Raw genomic sequence first — 19779 nt, forward strand, 5'->3', positions numbered from 1 at the left:
ATCCCGGAGGTGGAGGCTTCATCTCATTCCGGTATGAAGGATCTCTCCTCCTCGTTCCTTTAGGTGGATACTCTTTCGATTTTCTTCTCGGAGGTTGAATGCGTCTCAACCTCCGAGTCCTCTTGGTCTTGACTCAAAGAGTTCACCTCTTTGAATCTTCTTAACTTTGTGTTGAGGAGGGATCTTCATAGATCTTGGCCAATTTGCTCCATAATTCACTTGTATCTTCAAATCTACCAATTTTGCAAAGGATGGTGTTCGACAATAAATTGACCAAAAGCTTGGTCACTTCATCATTTTCCTTGGATCTTTTCACTTGCTTCCGAGCTCCATTTGCTTTTCTTGAGAAGCTTCCCTTGACGATTCATTGGAGCTTCAAATCCTTCCATTAGAGCAAACCATTGCTCTATCTCCATCATAAGAAAGTTTTCGATTCTTGATTTCCAAGAATCGAAGCTCGTGGAAGTGTATGGTGGAGCCACCCTTGTGTCAAATCCAAGTCCATCTTGGAATTGCATCTTGAAGTTGAGCTTGATAAAGTCTTGAACTTGAAGAATTTGCTCCAACTTCTTCACCCTCTAGCTTTTCTTGTTATGCTTGACCCTTCCGGCGATGATTCCGGTGAAGAGCGGCCTCGCTCTGATACCACTTGTTAGGACCAAAAGTAGCTATAGGGGGGGGGTGAATAGCTCGTTGCTCGGCGTTGCTTGTTTCTTCAAAGATGTGCAGCGGAAATACAAAGAAACAATCATGCAATGCTAACACGGTTGGTTTACTTTGTATCCACCTCACAAGAGGTGACTAATCCAAGGATCCACACCAACACACACACCCTCCACTAAGTAAAACTCTCCTTTATGGTAACTACCAAGAGCGGAGAAGTCCTACACAACTCAATACAAGAAGAGAGGGAAAGGATACAAGAAATATAAGCTTACAAGCTTACAATGAGTATAAACCCTAACCCTAGCTTCTCTTCTTGGCTTTGATCCGCCTCTTGACTTGGAGAACTTCCAAGATCCTTCAAGAACTGGCGATCTGAGCTTTGTGAATGCTGTGGAGGAGCTGGCGAGAGATCTGGAGTGAATCGGTGAAGAGTTGCCGAAGGAATCGTGCGCCTGCGGCCTTTATCGACGCTAACGGTCGGATCCCGATCGATTCGAATGTTCCCAATCGATCGGGGAGGCTTTGGATCGATCCACGGATCGATCCAGAGCGCCTCTGTGCTCTGGAGTAACGCCTGGATCGATCCACGGATCGATCCAGCGCTTATCGCGCGAAGCAGCATCGTCCCGATCGATTCACTGATCGATTGGGACATCTGGATCGATCCACGGATCGATCCAGAGGCTCTCTGTTCGCTAGAAAAGGCCTGGATCGATCCACTGATCGATCCAGCTCCTGGATCGATCCACTGATCGATCCAACACTTGGTTTTTTTTGCCCAAAACCAAGTTCCAAGCCTCTCAAACCAACATCCGGTCAACCTTGACCTGTTGGTAAATCATGCCTAGCATCTGGTCACTCCTTTGACCTGCTAGGACTTCCCACCAAGTGTCTGGTCAATCCCTTTGACCCACTTGGACTTTTATCAGATGTCCGGTCAATCCCTTTGACCTATCCGTATTTCCTCGTGCCAAGTATCCAGTCAATCCTTTGACCTACTTGGACTTCCCAACACCAGATGTCCGATCGTCCTTGATCCATCTGGATTTTCCTTTGCCTGGCTTCACTCACCAGGACTTTCACCTAGCTTCACTCACTAGGGTTTTCCAATCTGCCTGGCTTCACTCTCCAGGACTTCCATTCTACCTAACATCCCAGTTAGGACTTCCCAGTCAAGTATCCGGTCAACCTTGACCTACTTGACTCTTCTTCAATCAATTTCTTATTGTCAAACATCTAAACTCAAACCAGGACTCAGCTTGGTCAACCAGGTCAACCTTGACCTGAGGGATGTTGCACCAACACGATACAGTATTGAAACCATATTATTCCAATCAAAGACTAAAACTCTGATACGTTTCAAAATTTTAAACCATGGCCACCGCTTTATATAAATTCGTTGTTATGTTGCAAATCTTGCCACTGACATCAACAATGCATATGTCATTGCAGGGTAGAGCATTGCCTACTATAAACCACCTTTCCTTGGTTTAGGAAGTGTTGTGTGCATCCTAAAGTTGTAGGAGATGACACATAAAGAAGTGAGTGGGTGGGGGATGGTGCAAGTTGGTAGTAACACCCCCACAACACCTTGATTAAACCAAAACTTGATTCAGCTCATTAGCCTTGGTTCAACTTAAGTACATTGCATCCAATTTGAGCCTCCTCCAGACCCTACTTCTCAACAAGAGTTTTATTTAATTCTAACTGAATCAGTTATGTCTAATTTATCCTTATTTAATCAATTTAGGTCCAAATAAATTTAAGTAATTATATATAGGTTAATTAAACCTTAGTGGATAAAGGCTTGGTTGTTGTTGTAGATTAACTAAAATTTTGATATAACAAAAATTGATGCAGAAACAATTGAAGTATATGTCTCTTGGTAAAATAGCTGCCTCCTGAATAACGAAGCACAAACAAGAGTATTGTACTGACATTTAAGGAGACAGTACATTTTTCTGGTCATATTCATTTTATTTAAGTAATGATTTATGGTAATGGCATTGATTTTTATGAACATGAATCATTTCATGATAGCTTTTATGTTTTGTGTTTTCATGTGTATGTGGTTCTGTAGAAAGATAAACATTATCAACATTATCTTGGGATTTCAAAACAGGAAGAAATCCGATTCATGATAAATCCAGAGTTAATTGTTGGGATGCTTTTCTTGCCTTCAATGAATGCTAATGAGGCCATTGAAATTGTTGGAGTAGAGAGATTTTCCTCTTACAGTGGGTAAGTGTCTTTGGTGAAACTGCAGGATCATAATGGTCTGTAATATTTTATTTGCTTGTCATACACTTAATTGTACTTTTCAGTGCTGAATACACGAAGAAAAATAGATTCATTAATCTTATTGTGATATGAAATATTTTTGGAGGTCTCCTTGCAATATCAATACTGGTGAAACCATGCAAGATAGACATGTTAACTTGGTTCCTCTTCGCCAATTGGTTTGCTAAGAAAAAGAAAAATATTCTCATCATTCAGTGCAATACTGGTTAGATCATGCAACATAGGTCTTATTATCTTGGTTATCTTTTAGTTTTATAAATTGACCTGATATGTAATTTTTTCCCAATCAATTAAAGTAACTGTGGCTATTTGATGTACAAGGGCTGTGTCGTCAATGTTGACAAGTTAGACTGAATTGACTTCCCATACATATGGGCAGTTTGAGAAGGCAAAAACGATTTTTTGAAGATTCAGTGTTCCTTCAAATCATTGAATTTATCACACTTTAGGGGTGTAATTTTCACTTACTAGAATGTATCCCACTTGGTGACCATGTGACAATAAGAAACCAAGAGCCACACATATAAACAGTTACTAACTAAAGAGAACCAAAAAGTTTTCAACAAACTATAAATATATTTTCATCTTTTTTTTACAAAAAAATATAATAAAGTAGAATCAAATGCAGAATCAACAGGTCGAGGATTTTTAAGTAATTCCAACTCTAAAATCAACCTTTGCATGCAAAATTAGAGACAAGGAAAAATAGAAAATGGGCACAAATTGCTTTGTTAAATGAGTAAATAGGAAAGATATGTATGCATGCATTTAATCTTAATTAAATAATCAAGAAAATGATTTATATTACAACCTTAAATTCATTTGAATTCTTTGAATTATATCTTTTATTATCAATTCACTTATTTATTAACATTTAGAGTCACAATTATTGCTTTTAATTATCACCATCTTTTATCACAAGGGAACATAATATTTAATTATCATCTTTTAGTCACCACCAATAAGTCTGTCACTAATAAATCTACATCACTAGATCTCCTAAGAAGTGACTCTTTAGAGCTAGTATCCTATCCTTAAGAGTGTATAACATTACATGACCTATGGGCTAAGCCCTCACTAGTGTTATACAATGATGTAATTGTCATCTTTTAGTCACCACCAATAAGTCTGTCACTAATAAATCTAACATTACTAGATCTACTAAGATGTGACTCTTTAGAGCTAGTATCCTATCCTTAAGAGTGTATAACATTACATGACCTATGGGCTAAAGCCCTCACTAGTGTTATGCAATGATGTAACACCCTCAGACAAATAAATAGTGATGGTAGGCATTGCTTGTTCGCACAACCTCATGTTAGTGGTCAGGTAGTCTAGTATAAGACTATGTTTAGAGTTTTTACTTTTTAGTAATTTTTTTCTCCATTTAAAATCATTATCATTTAGCTTAAGTTTTTACACCATGATGGGTTTATATCTTATCAGTTAGTTTGAATGATAACCTAAACCAATTTTCTAATATAAGTTACAACAATTTACCCTATATTAGCACAAGGTTTTTGGGAACAAGGTATAAAACATAAAAAATACAATACAAGTATCAACATCTAATCAATGAAGAGTAATCAAAGTATTCATTTTAATTTTTAAAAACAAACTCTTCTCATATTAATCCACATATCAACACCTACATGTGTATAACATAAAAGAATATAGGTTATTTATTATGATAGTTTAATTTATTTTAAAACCCATTTAGCTATTTAAAGTCTCATTTTGCCTTTTTTAAAAAAAACAATTATAGAAACATATATATAATTCAATTTATATATTTATTAATGCCCAAGAAAATATGTAACAATTTATAAAAGGATCGAAAAGAAGGCTAGGGAGGATGAATAGCCTTGTGATAACTCAAGAAAGAAAATTTTATCGTAAAAACAAAAAATACAACAAATTGAATACACAAAGAAAAAAGAAAGAGGAAAGTGAATGCACACCTGATTTTTATGTGGTTTGCTAGTCTCTGGCTCTTACTCCATGGCGTATGATCTTTCGGTAGGTCATTCTATGAAATCCACTAATTTTCTTCTTCTCGGAACTTTTTCGGCGGTGAAGAAACCCTTACAAGCTTCAAGTGTACAAAAGTAAAAGTAAAATTACAATTATGAGAGGATGAAAGCTTGAGCAAAAATAATGATAGAGTTTCGTTGTCGAGTAAAAGTTCTTTTTCCCTACTTCAGCGCCTTGATCACTAGTCAACTACTTATTGCTTGTCATGCTGAACAACTACTCCAACCGTCGCTTGGGTCGACTGCTTATCAATCATTAGTTAACTGTTGTAATCTTAAAGGTTGTTATAATGAACTAATCATTCTCTGTAACCAATTAACCATCTTCATTTGATTGCTCCTTACTGTCATTTCACTACTCCAATTGTTGTAACGAATTAATCATTCTGATATAACTAATTAACCATAACTCCAATCAACTCAAATTAATTATTAGTTGATTTCTCTTCAAGCATGAATTAAAGAGAATGAGAATTTTCATCCAAAAAAAAAAAAGAGAATGAGAATGCTTGGAAGTGAACAATATGTTCTGCAGTCAGTTGGTTGCTGAGTCGACTGGCACATTCTAATTTTCAATCAGTCAATGTCATTGTTGATTCAACAAACAGTCAGTCAACCAATTGTCTTATTTCAACTAATATTAGTGACCAAACCAATTCTAAGGTTTTCATTCATGGATAATGTAGCCCTTCATTCCATGATTACATGTTTACTCCACTCATCGTTGCACAAATGAAATCCACCAAGTGATGAGAGAGAACCTTCTATAGGACCTTAACTAGAATCTTCTTTGTCTTGCCAAACCTAATCTTGTAAGGTCTTTGTCTTGCCAAGTATACGATCAACCTTGATCTGCTGGGTCTTCTCCTTACTAGGTATTCAATCACCTTGTTCTACCATGACTTCTCCTTGCCAGGTATATGCTCACCCTTGATCTACTGGGACTTCTCTCGTATTCTTATTACAATTAGACACTAACTTAACCCTTTGCCTAACACTAAAATGTATTGCATCAACAGGTTAAAGGATGGATTCACCTACCTCTATGTACAACAAAAAGAATGCGTGCTCTTCTTAAATGAGTATCTACAAATACAATATACAAAATAATTTTAGAAAATTCAAAATAAATCTCCAATAATGGTTTTTTGGGTTTTCTTTGAGTCATTGTAGGGAAAACTCCGATAGGGTACTTTCACAACAATATAAAAGATCAAATGAATGCAAAAAGATGTTCATAAGCTCTGACGATAATTCTTCTCTAGACGGGCAAGGGTTATTTAGCTTACATAGCTTCTGCAATTTGATTCCATTGATAAAGACTTATTATTATTATTATTATTATTATTATTATTGTCTTCATATTTTTGTATAAATAAGCATGTTAGTCTACAATAATGAATCAATAAAGAAAGCATTTTTTTCCCTCTATTCTATTCTCTTTTATGTGCTCTATCAGTGGCGATGTGTGAAAAGATGCTATGGTGTGTTGCATGAGGAGCAAAGGAAAGAGGGGGTATGTGAGGATGTGGGAGAAAAGAGAGGAGAGAGAATTTATAATCCATTTTTTAAAGTTGTTCTAATGTGACTTAATGCGATTAAGCTAGGTAATCCCTATTTCAAATTCGGTTCGACCATAAATTGGCCAAAATAAATCCAAATTAGCCCTGGTTTGAACCCACATTACCCTAATTACTAGGTTTACTCAATTGATTCAATCTGAATCCAATTCGACTTCAACTTAATGCTGAAAACCAAATGTATCTCTTCAGTTCAACTTTGTCATCTAAAACTTCTGAAAATTTAATTTAATGTTAAAAAAACTAAATGCGACAAAAAAATTGATATCTAACATCCCCCACTAAAATAAATTTTAGTACTAAAATTTAATTACTTAGAGGAAAATAGGTGAGGATATTTGGTGCACATTCATCCTCATGTTCACAAGTAACTTCTTGATTGAAGTGGTGTTGTTATCCAAACTTTATGAGTTGGATGCACTTGTTTCGTAATCAATGCTCCTTGTGGTCCTGAATATGAAGTGGGAATTCCTTGTTGGTCACATCAAGCTAGAATGATACCATTTGATCCTCCAAGAGATATGTCCGATCCATAATGTGCTTCCGCAAAAACATGGAACATATTATGCACTCGTGTCAAAGTTGGCAGTAAAGCAAGTTGATAAGCTAGTACACCAATTTTTCTAAAATTAGAAAAGGTCCAATAAATTTGGGGTCAACTTTACTTTTAGACCACCTTTTTGCTCCCTTGGTAAATTAAACACGGAGAAAAATATCATCACCTTCTGTGAACTTCAACATTCTTTTTTTTTCTAGCGTCCACAACTTTTGTGTTAACTTTGAGCACTCTAGAGTCCATACAACTCATACTTTGTGGGCTTAAGAGCTAGTGCTCTCCTACCTCCTCCGATAAAATAGGAGATCTACGTGAGCAGCCATATAATGTCTCAAAATGTATCATTTGTTATTATAAACAAAATCTACCAAATGCAAGTGGTCCTCTCAACTACCATCAAAATTCAATACACATGCCCGTAGAAGATCCTCCAGAGTAGTCTTTGATTATGCAGTCTGATTGCTTACAGTCTAAGGGTAAAATGCAATGCTAAAATGGAGTTCATTTGCCAGAACCTCAAAGAAAGGATGGGTTTCGATTGGAAATGGTACTAAGGGGAGTCTAATAATCTCCTTGCAATATAACTCCGCTACGTTCTAAAGAGCCCGTCATACGAATAGGTAGAAAATGAGTTGATTTGGTCAATCAATTTAACAACCTTCCAAATCGAATCTTGTTCCTTCTATGTCATTGGTAAACTCGTGACAAAGTCCATAGTAACATGCTCTCACCTCTATATTGGCATTGCTATCTTTTAAAGCAACCCATCTGGTCTTTGATGTTCTACCTTAATCTGGTGGCAAACTAGATATCGAGCTATAAAGTCTGCAACATCTCTTTTCATATCTTTCCATCAGTATGAGCACTTTAAATATTTATACATCCAGTTACTACCAAGATGAACTGCTAATTTCGATTGATGTGCTTCTCAAAGGAGATACTCCTTAAAAGGGTGTGTCTCGGGAATGCATAACTTGCCTCAGAATTGAAAAGGTCCATCCACATCACAAGAAAACTCTAGCTTCAAGTGTAACTTCAGTTTAGTTCACTAGCTACTAATCTGAGATTTATCCTTTTGATTTCCCTTAATGTGCTCTACTAATGGGACTCCGCAACCAAGGATGCCAATATAGTTCCTTGTGTCTGCCCCATTTTAGTAAGATCTAAAGTTATCTTACTTGGTATTTATCACTCTGTGTGACATGCCAATACTCTCTAGTTTTCCTGCTCAATGCATTTGCCACTGTGTTAGCTTTCCTAACTCCTCTTCAAAATATTTTTTAATTCGTCCTAATCCAACTAAAGTAGGTTCCCATTTAAAATTTGGTTCAACCATGAATTGGCAAAAATAAATATAAATTGATCCTGATTTAAACCCACATGACCGTAATCACCATACCTATCCAATGGGTTCAATTCAAACTCAATTTGGCTTCAGCTTGATGTCCAAAACCAAATTTATATGTTCGGTTCAACTTACTTTGTTATCAAAAAATTCTAAAAAATATAATTTAATGCGAATAATTAAATGTGGAAAAACTTGATATCTAACAGAATTGACCTTCGTTTGAAGTTTTGATTTATGCGGCTTCCGCTTACAACTATACTAACTCTTGGCATGGTTAAGCAAAGAAAGCACTAAATCAAAGATATTGGAGAAAGAAATGGAAACAACATATGATGCAGAGAAGGAATATACTTTGAGGAGCTTTCTGTTTCTTTCATTCCCTTCTTTTTCTCCCTTTTGTTTCTTTTTCTACATTATCCTTATTATTCTTTTTTGTGGCCGCCTCTTTTTTTATCTATCTATATATTTCTGTTTGTCTTCTTTGATCCTTACACCTGTTCACTAACATCGTGGTAAGTGCGGGGTGTTATACACCTACTGGTTTACATGTTATTTTGAATCATGAAATCACTATTTATGGAGTTGGAGAAGGAATTTTCAGATCAAGTCAGTAAAAGGAAGATTTGTCCAACAAAGTCCTTTGATTTTAGTATATGGTCATTACAAGTTCCGATCTCTTGATATAAAAATTTATGACATTCACTATGGTGTTATTTTTGTACAATGAATTGCTCGTGCACAACTTCAGCTGATTATTACAGACATCAATCAATCCAGATTATAATCAAAAGTCATGACATCAGTTTGGCTATGGTTATTTCTGCAATGACATTTGACATTATACCACAATACATGAAGAAGATATTTGAAGGTAGTCTATTCTACTGAAGGTTCTTCTACTTTGAGGCGGGGGAATTTCTATAGGATGTCAGGTTATGGGACCATCCCCTCTTCTTTGCCTACTTCAGTACTTTGTCTCTTTTGTGCCTACTTTGGCAATCCTAGATGAAGGCACGATCTGTATTTATGCTTTCAGCATATTAGGTTGCTTTTTATGTATGTTATTTTTTCTCTCTTATTGGAATATGGTTTCCATAAGAAGAGAAGTCCTTATTGGGTAGTCTTAGGATCTTAGCTTACGGATCACATATATCCTATTAATGCAAAGGTTTTTTTATGATTGAATATTTTAGTGCAGTGGTAGGTTCTATCTACCCTCTCACTCTCATTCATCCTTGTGATGCCTGTTCTCAAACTTTTAGGTTAATATTTTATCATAAGTATAACCAGTATGGTTTTTCCCCATGTTTAATATTTTTCTGAAGGCTTTCCATACAATTTTATGCTTATTCTTGTACTTGTTTACTGCAGTCCTCACTTTCTGTCACATTTCAATAATTGTTGGAAGTTATTTTTCTTCAATATGAGTTTGCATAGGTACCAAAGTTGCCGCCTCTAAGTATGTATAATTTGGATTTGATCACAGCCATTTGGTTGTAGCTTTTAAAACTTCTATACTTCGGGATTCTCACTGTTGCCCATGATATTGATGCAATTATGTTATGCCATTCAAGATATTATCAGTCTTAACTCATCACTTTCTTACTCGCTTGAAACGAATCCCATCTATTGTTGACATGTATTTTCTAATTATTTACTTGCTACCATCTTCTTGATAGATATGGCCACTCTTTTCAATTCATGGGTGACTATCAAGATAACAAGCCCTATGATTCAATGGGAAGGCGGAAAACATGGATTGTTGCTATAGATGCTTTATGTAATCCAAGAATGAGGCAATATGGAATTGAATACCTTGTTCGGTATGCTCTCTGTAATAGAGTTGCCTTTGTTTAACATGAAATGAATTCAAGTAGCTTGTCCAAAATGACGTGGTTCTATATTCTGAATTTGTAAAGCCAAGGGCTGTGCTAACATTATATGCATGTTGATCTCTTCAAGAAGATATCTTTGTGTCTATTCATTTACGGTTATTTAACCTTTGGACCTTATATAGCAGTTAAAGATATGTATGGATAGTCAGTTATATTTGTTGCATTTTAATTCAATATATGAGTAACTAAGACCTTTTGTCCTGCACAGCTTATTATCCAACAAGTAATCACAAATTTTGATACTATAAAAACCATGCTTTACAATGTTTGGCTTCCTTCCAAGTAGAAAGATCTAAAGCTCCATTTAAGTCTCATGTATATTGCTTTTAGTCCCAATTAGTCTTCATTACTGAAAGGCTGTTGACAAACATAGTTTCTTTCATTATACTTTACATCTACGTTTGCCTCATATTGTCATCAAATGCATACCAGTAGATGTCCATGATGCTTTACTACCTATTCTAACCCCTATGTTACTTGTACTTGGATACAAGAATTAGACACAAATGTGGATTGAAGTTTCTAACACAATTGTTTTTAAAAAGGTTTATATGTGATCAATAGGAATTTCAAGAGTTCTCTTGGAGCATCTGTGTCGGAACTTGGGTATAGTGGGGATGTTGTAGAGTGCAAGTATAAGAGCTAAGACCTATGTGAAAGAAGCTTTTTCTATGGTTTTATTATTGGGTTCCATTAATTTATTAGATTCCACTTACCCACCGTGGCTACTATCTGCCAAGTCTGTATAGTTGTTTACATACAATTCATCTTGCATATCACATACCTAGAAGATATTTGATTTTTGATATACAAATCTGCAAAAGTGATGTTTATCATCTTTAACAAAATCAAGATGAACTCTTGATTATTTCTAGCGAAAAGTTGAATTTTTTTTAAGTGATTTATGAGAAAGCTACATGGAGATAATTATCAATAGATCATGCAAAATTTTCCATCATGTAGTAACAGTGAAGATGAAAGATAATTCATGTGTAGAATTACTTTAGATAACATTTACATGATAAGAAGGGGAGTCTTGGTACAACGGTAAAATTATTGTCATGTGACCTTGAGGTCACGGGTTCGAGTCGCAGAAATAGCCTCTTGAAAAAAATGCAAGGTTAGACTACCTACAATTGACACAATGTGATCCGACCCTTCCCTATAATTCTGTACTGGTGGGAGCTTCATGCACTGGGCTGCCCTTTAAACATTTACGTGATAAGTTTAGGAAGACATCAAGTTATGTGCTTCATATTATAGTTCCTGTTATCATGCTATGTTCAAATACATTTACATCATAAGTTTATGAATGGGAACACCTGTGATTTCTGAAATTATATTTTCTTATATAATTCATTTATTTTGATCAGGGAGACAAATAAAGCATTATGTGGATTTTTCGACCAATCAAAGTACAAGTGCAGAATTGAGGTTCTTTCAAGGCATTAGTTTATGCAAAAAATAATAGTAATTCCTGAATCATTGGTTTCTGCTGATTTTTCCTGTAAGAAATTTGATAACAAGACTTGGTTTAAAATGGAGCTACTGCTTAATGCAAAAAAGAAACTGAGTGCAAAATTTTCTGGATCAATTACAATTACTGTTTACCAGATTCACATTTATGCCAGATTCAGTCATCATCCAGTATATTCTGTGCTTAATATATTTTCTTAATTCTTTGAAATGTTTTGTCATTCTTATATTGAAATGCCATTTCCACTTCTGATTATCTTGAAATTATTTTCTAGTATATTCATTGTTGTTCTTCATATCTTTAGTTGTCTGAAACTTTTCCTAAACATGCCAAGGATATTGGAAATTCCGAAAGTAAAGGTAACCCGGAAGGAACTAGTGTCAGCGAAAGTTCTCAAGCGAGAAATTTTCAAGGCAGCAGAGGAATTGCAACTGGAAACTGGGGATGTGGTGCTTTTGGTGGTGACCCTGAAATCAAAAGCATGATTCAGTGGCTTGCTGCATCAGAGGTATCATCCTCACGTTGCTGTAAATTATCCATTAGGTGATCATATCAAGTTGGTATACTTTGCTGGATATGACTCCTGTATAATTGGTCTCTGTATTGCTGTAAATTTTTACACCAACTTAACCTTGACATCCTTGCTCATCTTTGCATATGTTGCCTTAGTAAAGAAATATTAAAATTTGAAATGGTGTAAATTTGTGTTTCGAGCTCTACATTCTGGTGTTTCTAAGTTCAAGTATTACACCCAAGTGTTTGGGTCTTCTTCTGAAGGAAAGATGTCTCAATCGTGCTTCATTTCTTAAATACTAACTCCCGAACTTATTTGCCTGATGCAGGGATTGAGACCTTTCATCCATTATTATTCATTTGGAGAAGCAGCCTTGCAGAAATTAGAAGAGGTAAGTTCTCTAGGCGTGCAATATGTAACTATGAAACCTTGATCAATTTATGATAGAATATAATGCTTGCGCTGGTAACAGGCAACCCGATGGATCCTGCAGCATGGATGGACAGTCAGTGATCTTTGGAGCATGTTAGCTGAATACTGCGACCAAAGGCTGAGTTCCAAAACCTTCAATGGGTTCTTTGATTGGCTACTACCTTGTAATTATTTTTAGGACATGCTGTCTCACGTCTGGATAGCTCAGTTCTCCGAGTTATACTGCTAGAAAAAGGTACATTTCTGTCTCCCAAGTAAAATATATCTTCGTGGACAATCTCCGATTTCCATGGTACTTGTTTAACCTGCAACCTGGATCGACAAACTTTTGGTTAAATCATAAGCAAGCCTCCAAGTAAATCTGGTTGTTTGGTTGCTTAATGCTGATCATTCCACTGTGAACCACCAAATTAGCATGTTCTTGTCCTGTTTTGTTTTGATCCATGAGTGCATTCCGTTTTGAAGTTAGCGCAAACACTTCATCTCGTGCTTTACTTTTTCTCGTGCAGACAAATCTCGTTGCATTTTGATGTTATTTTCTTTCCTACGAGATGCTTCATAATGTTTATAATAGAAAGTTGTGAGGAAAAATGTATGTGATAGTTCTTGTGAATGATTTGCTTTTCTCCATATAATGCTGATCTTCCATATTTATTGATTATCTCCAAAAAGAGATCACTCCTTTTCATTTCTCATGCTCATTTCTAATATTGCCTTTAGAAATGAACCCTGAGACTACTCAAACATAATGCTTTTATGTCGGTTAGTTTGTTTGTCGGTATTAAGTCAAAACATAAGAACTTTGATGCATCATCAAATCCCCACAACATCTATAAGTATCTTATACAATTCATGGCCCCCAGGGCTAGCTCAGGTGGTTAATTCATAAGATAATTATAACTATAGTGGTTGGAGGGATAAAATTCGACAGATGATTTTATCACCGTTGCGGGTCTGTCCATGTACTTGTCAATTTGGGTTCTTGCTTAACTTTCTCTCAATAGTATGGGGTAGTGATGAGGGGCCGCTAACGTGGTAGTATCACTTTGGGAAGAAAAAGTTATCTAAATTCAAATAAGTACACATTTTTATTGATTAAAATTATAGTGAACAATTAAGTCATTCTAATATATGTAGACTTAAACTTGACAAATCATGTGTAGCAAAATTAGATAATTTGTCCCATTTTAACATATAAAATTATCTAAATTAAAATAATCAATGCAATGCTTCATGCATTGTCCTAAATTATAATGCACAATGAACTTCTTTTGGACAAGTATATTATAATAATTACTGATAATAAAATTTAATGATAATATTTTTCAAGATGCAAAAGTCCATAATTGATTTCAGAATTTATACAAATTAAACTTGATCAAAAGCCTTATTTCTTTTTAGGTCTTATAGATGATAAATTGGTGGATACACTTCTTTAATTAAATGTGAATATAATTGTAGTTGGTGGATACACTTCTATAAATTGGTGAAACATTTACCTTCCCAACTAATTTAATTGTCCAAATATTTTTAATTTCAAATGAAAATTACATTTCACATTTATTTACTTATTTTACTAGTAAATTATCTAGTATTAGAAACTCAACCACTAACTTCTTCACTCTTTCAATTCATTTCCTCTCGTGACTTGAAATAAATTTGCAATGAATTCACTGCCATCTCAATCTTTCTTTCAATTTCCCTCCATCAAGTAATCCATTTCGCCATAAATGACATTAAATATTTCACCACTCCTTCCATCTGTTTCTCTCCCAAATTCACATTGTCAACATTATTTATATTCTTAATACCTTTTCTTCATACTTAATTGGCAATTAATAGGATAATTTTGTTGTGACAATTTAATTGTTAATCTCTTACTTTAAAATCATGTTAAGTTTGATTGGCTATGTATGTATTTAAAAAATTTAAACTAGAACTAAGAAAATATTAATTTAAATATTTATAAAAACTATTGTTTATATCTATGATTACTATTATTTTAAACTAGAACTGAGCAAAATAAGATACATGAGTAACTTAGAACATTTTAATTCTAAAAGCTATTTTTTTAAAAAAAAAATATTATTACCATGCAATTCAATAAAACAATTAAATATGAACAGAGAGAAATGTTTAAAATCTTGGTAAGTAGAACAGGAATTAGATTTTATTAATTCCATTAAATGAATACATTTATTATAATTAAACGAGTGATTTGCAATATAGTTAATTTTTTCCCTTGCACATGTTATAAAAATAGAAGGATTGGTATGATATTGATCTAGATTCTCAAGGTTTATTTTTAAATTTTATCAGAAGATCTTATAAAGATATCTTATATTCTTTTAAATTCATTTCCTTTTTTTATATCTCTTTGATTCTATCCCATAATTTTTTTAAAAAAAATAAATATATTTATTATAATTAAATAAATACGTTTTTTTACTAAATGAAAAGATTTTTTATAACTAAATAAATAATTATTTTTTATATGGAAAGAAAAATACTTACTACACCTACATAAAATTAATAAAAAATTTTAAAATAAGTGTTGCCAAGAATCAGTGGGGGACGTTCCTAATGTCCCAATTTTAATGGGACCCCTAATTTTTAATATTATTTATATTTAATTTTTAAACAAATATTCATTTTTTTATTTTTGATTATTTTTTAAAAAGTTTATTTTAAAATTTGGATTATTTTAATTTTATTTATTATAGATTTTTTAATTGTATATCTTATTTTTAAAACCCTAATAGAATCCCTTAAACCCTTAACCTTTAAATTATTGTCACAAACATGCTAGAAAAGTTTCAAGTGTTAAAGTAATAACATATTAAGCTATACAAATAAGAAATGTTTTATATAAACTTACAAAAATCAATGATGATCATTAACAAAAAAAAGTGAAGCAACTTCTTTATCAACTTAATTATGATGAGATTGAAAATTTAAATTTTTATTAGATATGTTATTTGGTATGATATATTATTCCTAGTTAATATTATTAGTAAAATTTTACAATACAAAGATATAAACATTGTTATTATATTAGATTAGTTAAAAGCTCAAGTGTTTTTTTAATTATTATTGAGAAAATATATTACATTGCTATCATTTTGATGGAAGAGATTGCAAATAAAATGAACATAGAGCTAAAATTTCATTAAAAATATTTAATCAGAAAAATTAAATAATTTGATGAAAATGGAAATAATGAAGTGAAACTTTCACAATCTTTAATTTTATTTTAATTATATTGTTGATAATTTGATGAGAATGAAATTAATGAGGTGAAACTTTCACAATCTTTCAAAATTAATTATTTTAATTATATAAATCATGTCATTTTTTTCACTTTAAAATATGTTTGAACATTTTATGATATATACAAATAATTTTATTTTTATATATGACATAAAAAAATTAAAATTATTTTATCACGATTTTCTAAAATAAAAACATTTAAATCTTGAAAGTTTTTTAAAACGTCACATATTATCATATAGATTGTTTAGATTTATTTTTATAAAGAAATAATAAATCCAAAGTTAACTTTTTTGTATGGATAGCTTGTAGAATATTTTTAACAATACTTTAATATAGTAGTCTTATTTATATCTTAAAAAATTAAATATTTTAATAATTTTATCAATTAAAAAGATTATTATAATATAAAATTTTAATTAGTAACTTTTGCATCTCAAAAAGTTAAAAAGTAAATTTTATATAAAATATATTTTTAAAATTAATATGAATTTTTTAAAATATATTAAAGGTCTAAATATTTTTTTTCCCGTTTAGAGCCTCCAAAATAATTGAGATTGCCATGGAATCACATAGCATAATCAATGTAAATACCCTTCATGCAATTTTACTCTATCAAAATGATATCAAAGTCCTATATATAATATATAGGTGGCCAATGTTGGAAGAGGGAGCTACAATGAAAGCACTCGGCCTTGATGGCAGCTAGATATGAGTTGAACATCTCTCGCGCGCACTGGCTCATACTTTTTTTTTACTCACCACAATGTGAAAACATATATGCTAATTAATCAAATCCAAATTAGACAAAACAAAGATAACAATTGAACCAACCAACTACATATTGTGTACAACTTTATGAAATAGTCTTCCTTTTGTAAGCTTTTGAAAGTGATACAAAGATTTTTCAAAAAAACAAAAAAAATAAAATTGATGATTACTTATCCAACTCCAAAAAAAATAGAGAAAATGTTTTAAACATCTAAAGTTTTTCAAAATATGTTTTCTATCTCTTCTAATATTTCATGCAAAAAAACTTTCTTTCTTTGATATTGCGTCAAGAAATATGGTGGATGAAGTCCTTTTTTTCCTTTTTTTATTGCTCAAATAAAACAAATAAAAACGTCTTAAGCAAATAAAAACTATTTGTTCTCTTTTCAATTATACTCACATCTCTAACAATAAATTTAAAAATATCTTAAGCAAAGAAATTCTAGTTTTCTATGTAATTAATATCTTTGTTACTAATGAAACTGACACTTAAATTTAAATAAGAATAACAAAATATAGATATGTAAGCGCATATCCAATGTAAGATTTTAAAAAAGATTTGTGAAACTAAAATGATGAATAAAATTTTTTGAATCATTATGGTCATGATGTTTGAGGTTTTTAATTTTTAAAACTCTTTTTCTCTCGAAATTAACAATATGGGTGAGACTAATATGAGGTTTGAAATTTGCATAGAGATTGTAAATAGAGTAGTATTCTTTTATACAAAACTCATTTAAAATTCTAAATATCGGAGGTGTTCTAAGACATAAGCGAAGTTTTATGAGCTTGGGATGCCAGTCAAGGTAATTAGGTTGCCGACTCCGAAGCCTAAGAAAGATGCTTAGTTGGCAAGCAGTTTGAGAGCTGAGGAGGGTGCTCGAGTTGTCAAGCGCTTCAAAACCTAAGGCGATTGAGAACCCTGACTTCCAACACTTTAGAGATCGATTGAGAAGAACACTGAGACAACCAAACACTTTGGAGATGTTGAGTACCATAAGATGTAGGACGAACTGAGAGGTGCATTGGTATCACATGTGTCGAAACGCTTAGGTTGAATTTGCTGAGTTGGAGGAGAAATATTATTCACTTAATATAAAAGAGATATTTTATTATTTTAATATTTTGGTCAATGTGATGTCGATTAAATAAAGTTGTTTTTTTCCCCTCATCGTTGGATAGACACACGTACTCTCTCCTCTGCCTTCGGATTCCAATCAATGACATCGACTGACAAGGAGGAAGGCAGACAGAAAGCATGTATTTAAAGTATCCTCTCCCTCCCCGTCTCTCCCTCTCTGTCTCTCTCTCTCTCTCTTCTATTAAACAACCCACACACAAATAAACAAACACTCTCTTCTCCTCCTCCCTTTCCCTTCCCTTCCCTTCCCTTCTTCTACGTTGGAAACCGTGCAACTCCTTCGCCAAACTCCAAGATGAAGGAATGGTCAAAAATGAGTGTTCATGGTCTTGGCACTGTCCCCATTAATACCTTCCCTTTCCCCTTCCCCTTCCCCTCATTCATTGCTGATCTTCCTCTCAGCTTCTTGGTTCATGTTAATCATCTTAAATCTCTTCTTGATTCTCACGCATCTTCTTTCCATTTCAATTTTTTTTATATATATTCCATCTCCAGATTATGGTGCATTCAAATGATTCTCAGCTATGTTTTTCTAAATAGGACGTACAATCAAATTAAATTTCTAGACTATCCGCCACGAGCAATAATCTAGAATTTAAAAAAAAAAATTTAAAAATGAAATATTTTAAGGGAAACCATGCATGCAAGACGACAAATGCATGGATGAAAGCATGTGTCCCATCCACGGCTCCTCTTCCTCCGGCGGTGGGAGCCACTTCCGGCGGTGGAGCCACCCGCTGAGGTGGGCACAGCTGCGCGCCCAGACAGGAGACGTGAACGGTGGTGCAACTTCATTTAAGAATCCACAAAGTCATCATTGCTCCACCACGTCGATCGGCATTATGATTATTATTATCTAATATATCTGTGTGTGTATCTCTCCTCTCCTCTCCTCTCATCTCCTCTACCTGCGCAGCCTTTAATACGTTGCGAACTATCTTCTCCCAACATTGCCAAATCTCCCAAAAGGTGCTGGTTGGTCATTGAGAAATCAAAAAGGCAGGATGATGAGGGTTAGGATCTCGAGACTGCAAGGGGTTGCACCGTTGCAGTAGGGTTTCCCATTTGACCTTCTTGGGATTCCAATGACAAAGATAAGAAAAGGGGAAGCAGATGAAATGATGCATGCATGTGTGCAAAGAGGAAAGATACGGCAGATATACTTTATGTTTATAGGGATCGACTCCGTAAATCTATCTATCTATCTATCAATCCTTTTTCTTCCCTAGCTACTCTATAAAAGAAATACACACATATATATAAGATAAGATGAAGATAGATAACTAGGAAATGGCTGATAATAAGAAAGAAAGAACAAATTAGCAGTACATGCATGTGTATATTCTAGCTGGCCAGATTCTGGCCGTTTAGCAATACCCTTTAGAAGGAGTAAATCTTGCTGGCCAGAATCTGGCCAGCTAGAAATCCCTATCTCCCAATTAAAATGCATGCATGGATATGCATATAATTAATATGGCCATATGAAATTACTAAAATACCCATGCATATGCATGCATGTGTATATTCTAGCTGGCCAGATTCTGGCCGTTTAGCAATACCCTTTAGAAGGAGTAAATCTTGCTGGCCAGAATCTGGCCAGCTAGAAATCCCTATCTCCCAATTAAAATGCATGCATGGATATGCATATAATTAATATGGCCATATGAAATTACTAAAATACCCATGCATATGCATGCATGTGTATATTCTAGCTGGCCAGATTCTGGCCGTTTAGCAATACCCATTTAGAAGAGTGATAGATATATATATATCATCAGTTCATGGAACAAAAACA

At 33.7% G+C, this 19779-nt stretch overlaps 1 protein-coding gene across 2 annotated transcripts in view; it reads left to right on the forward strand.

Annotated features, from left to right (window-relative positions):
* LOC122046420 (poly(ADP-ribose) glycohydrolase 1-like) overlaps positions 1-13162 on the forward strand; it is a 28836-nt gene extending 15674 nt beyond the window's left edge. Inside the window, exons 6-11 of one of the 2 annotated variants that reach the window (XM_042607106.1) lie at positions 2747-2907; positions 10164-10307; positions 11753-11813; positions 12191-12364; positions 12699-12761; positions 12843-13162. In XM_042607106.1, the coding sequence (XP_042463040.1) occupies positions 2747-2907; positions 10164-10307; positions 11753-11813; positions 12191-12364; positions 12699-12761; positions 12843-12980 (741 nt within the window). In that variant the 3' untranslated portion in view covers positions 12981-13162. The remainder of the gene's footprint in view (positions 1-2746; positions 2908-10163; positions 10308-11752; positions 11814-12190; positions 12365-12698; positions 12762-12842) is intronic. The other variant, XM_042607107.1, reaches the window with a different exon arrangement.
* Positions 13163-19779: the final 6617 nt, after the last annotated feature.

The sequence above is a fragment of the Zingiber officinale genome, chromosome 2B (genome assembly GCF_018446385.1).
Source record: "Zingiber officinale cultivar Zhangliang chromosome 2B, Zo_v1.1, whole genome shotgun sequence".
Lineage (NCBI taxonomy): Eukaryota > Viridiplantae > Streptophyta > Magnoliopsida > Zingiberales > Zingiberaceae > Zingiber > Zingiber officinale.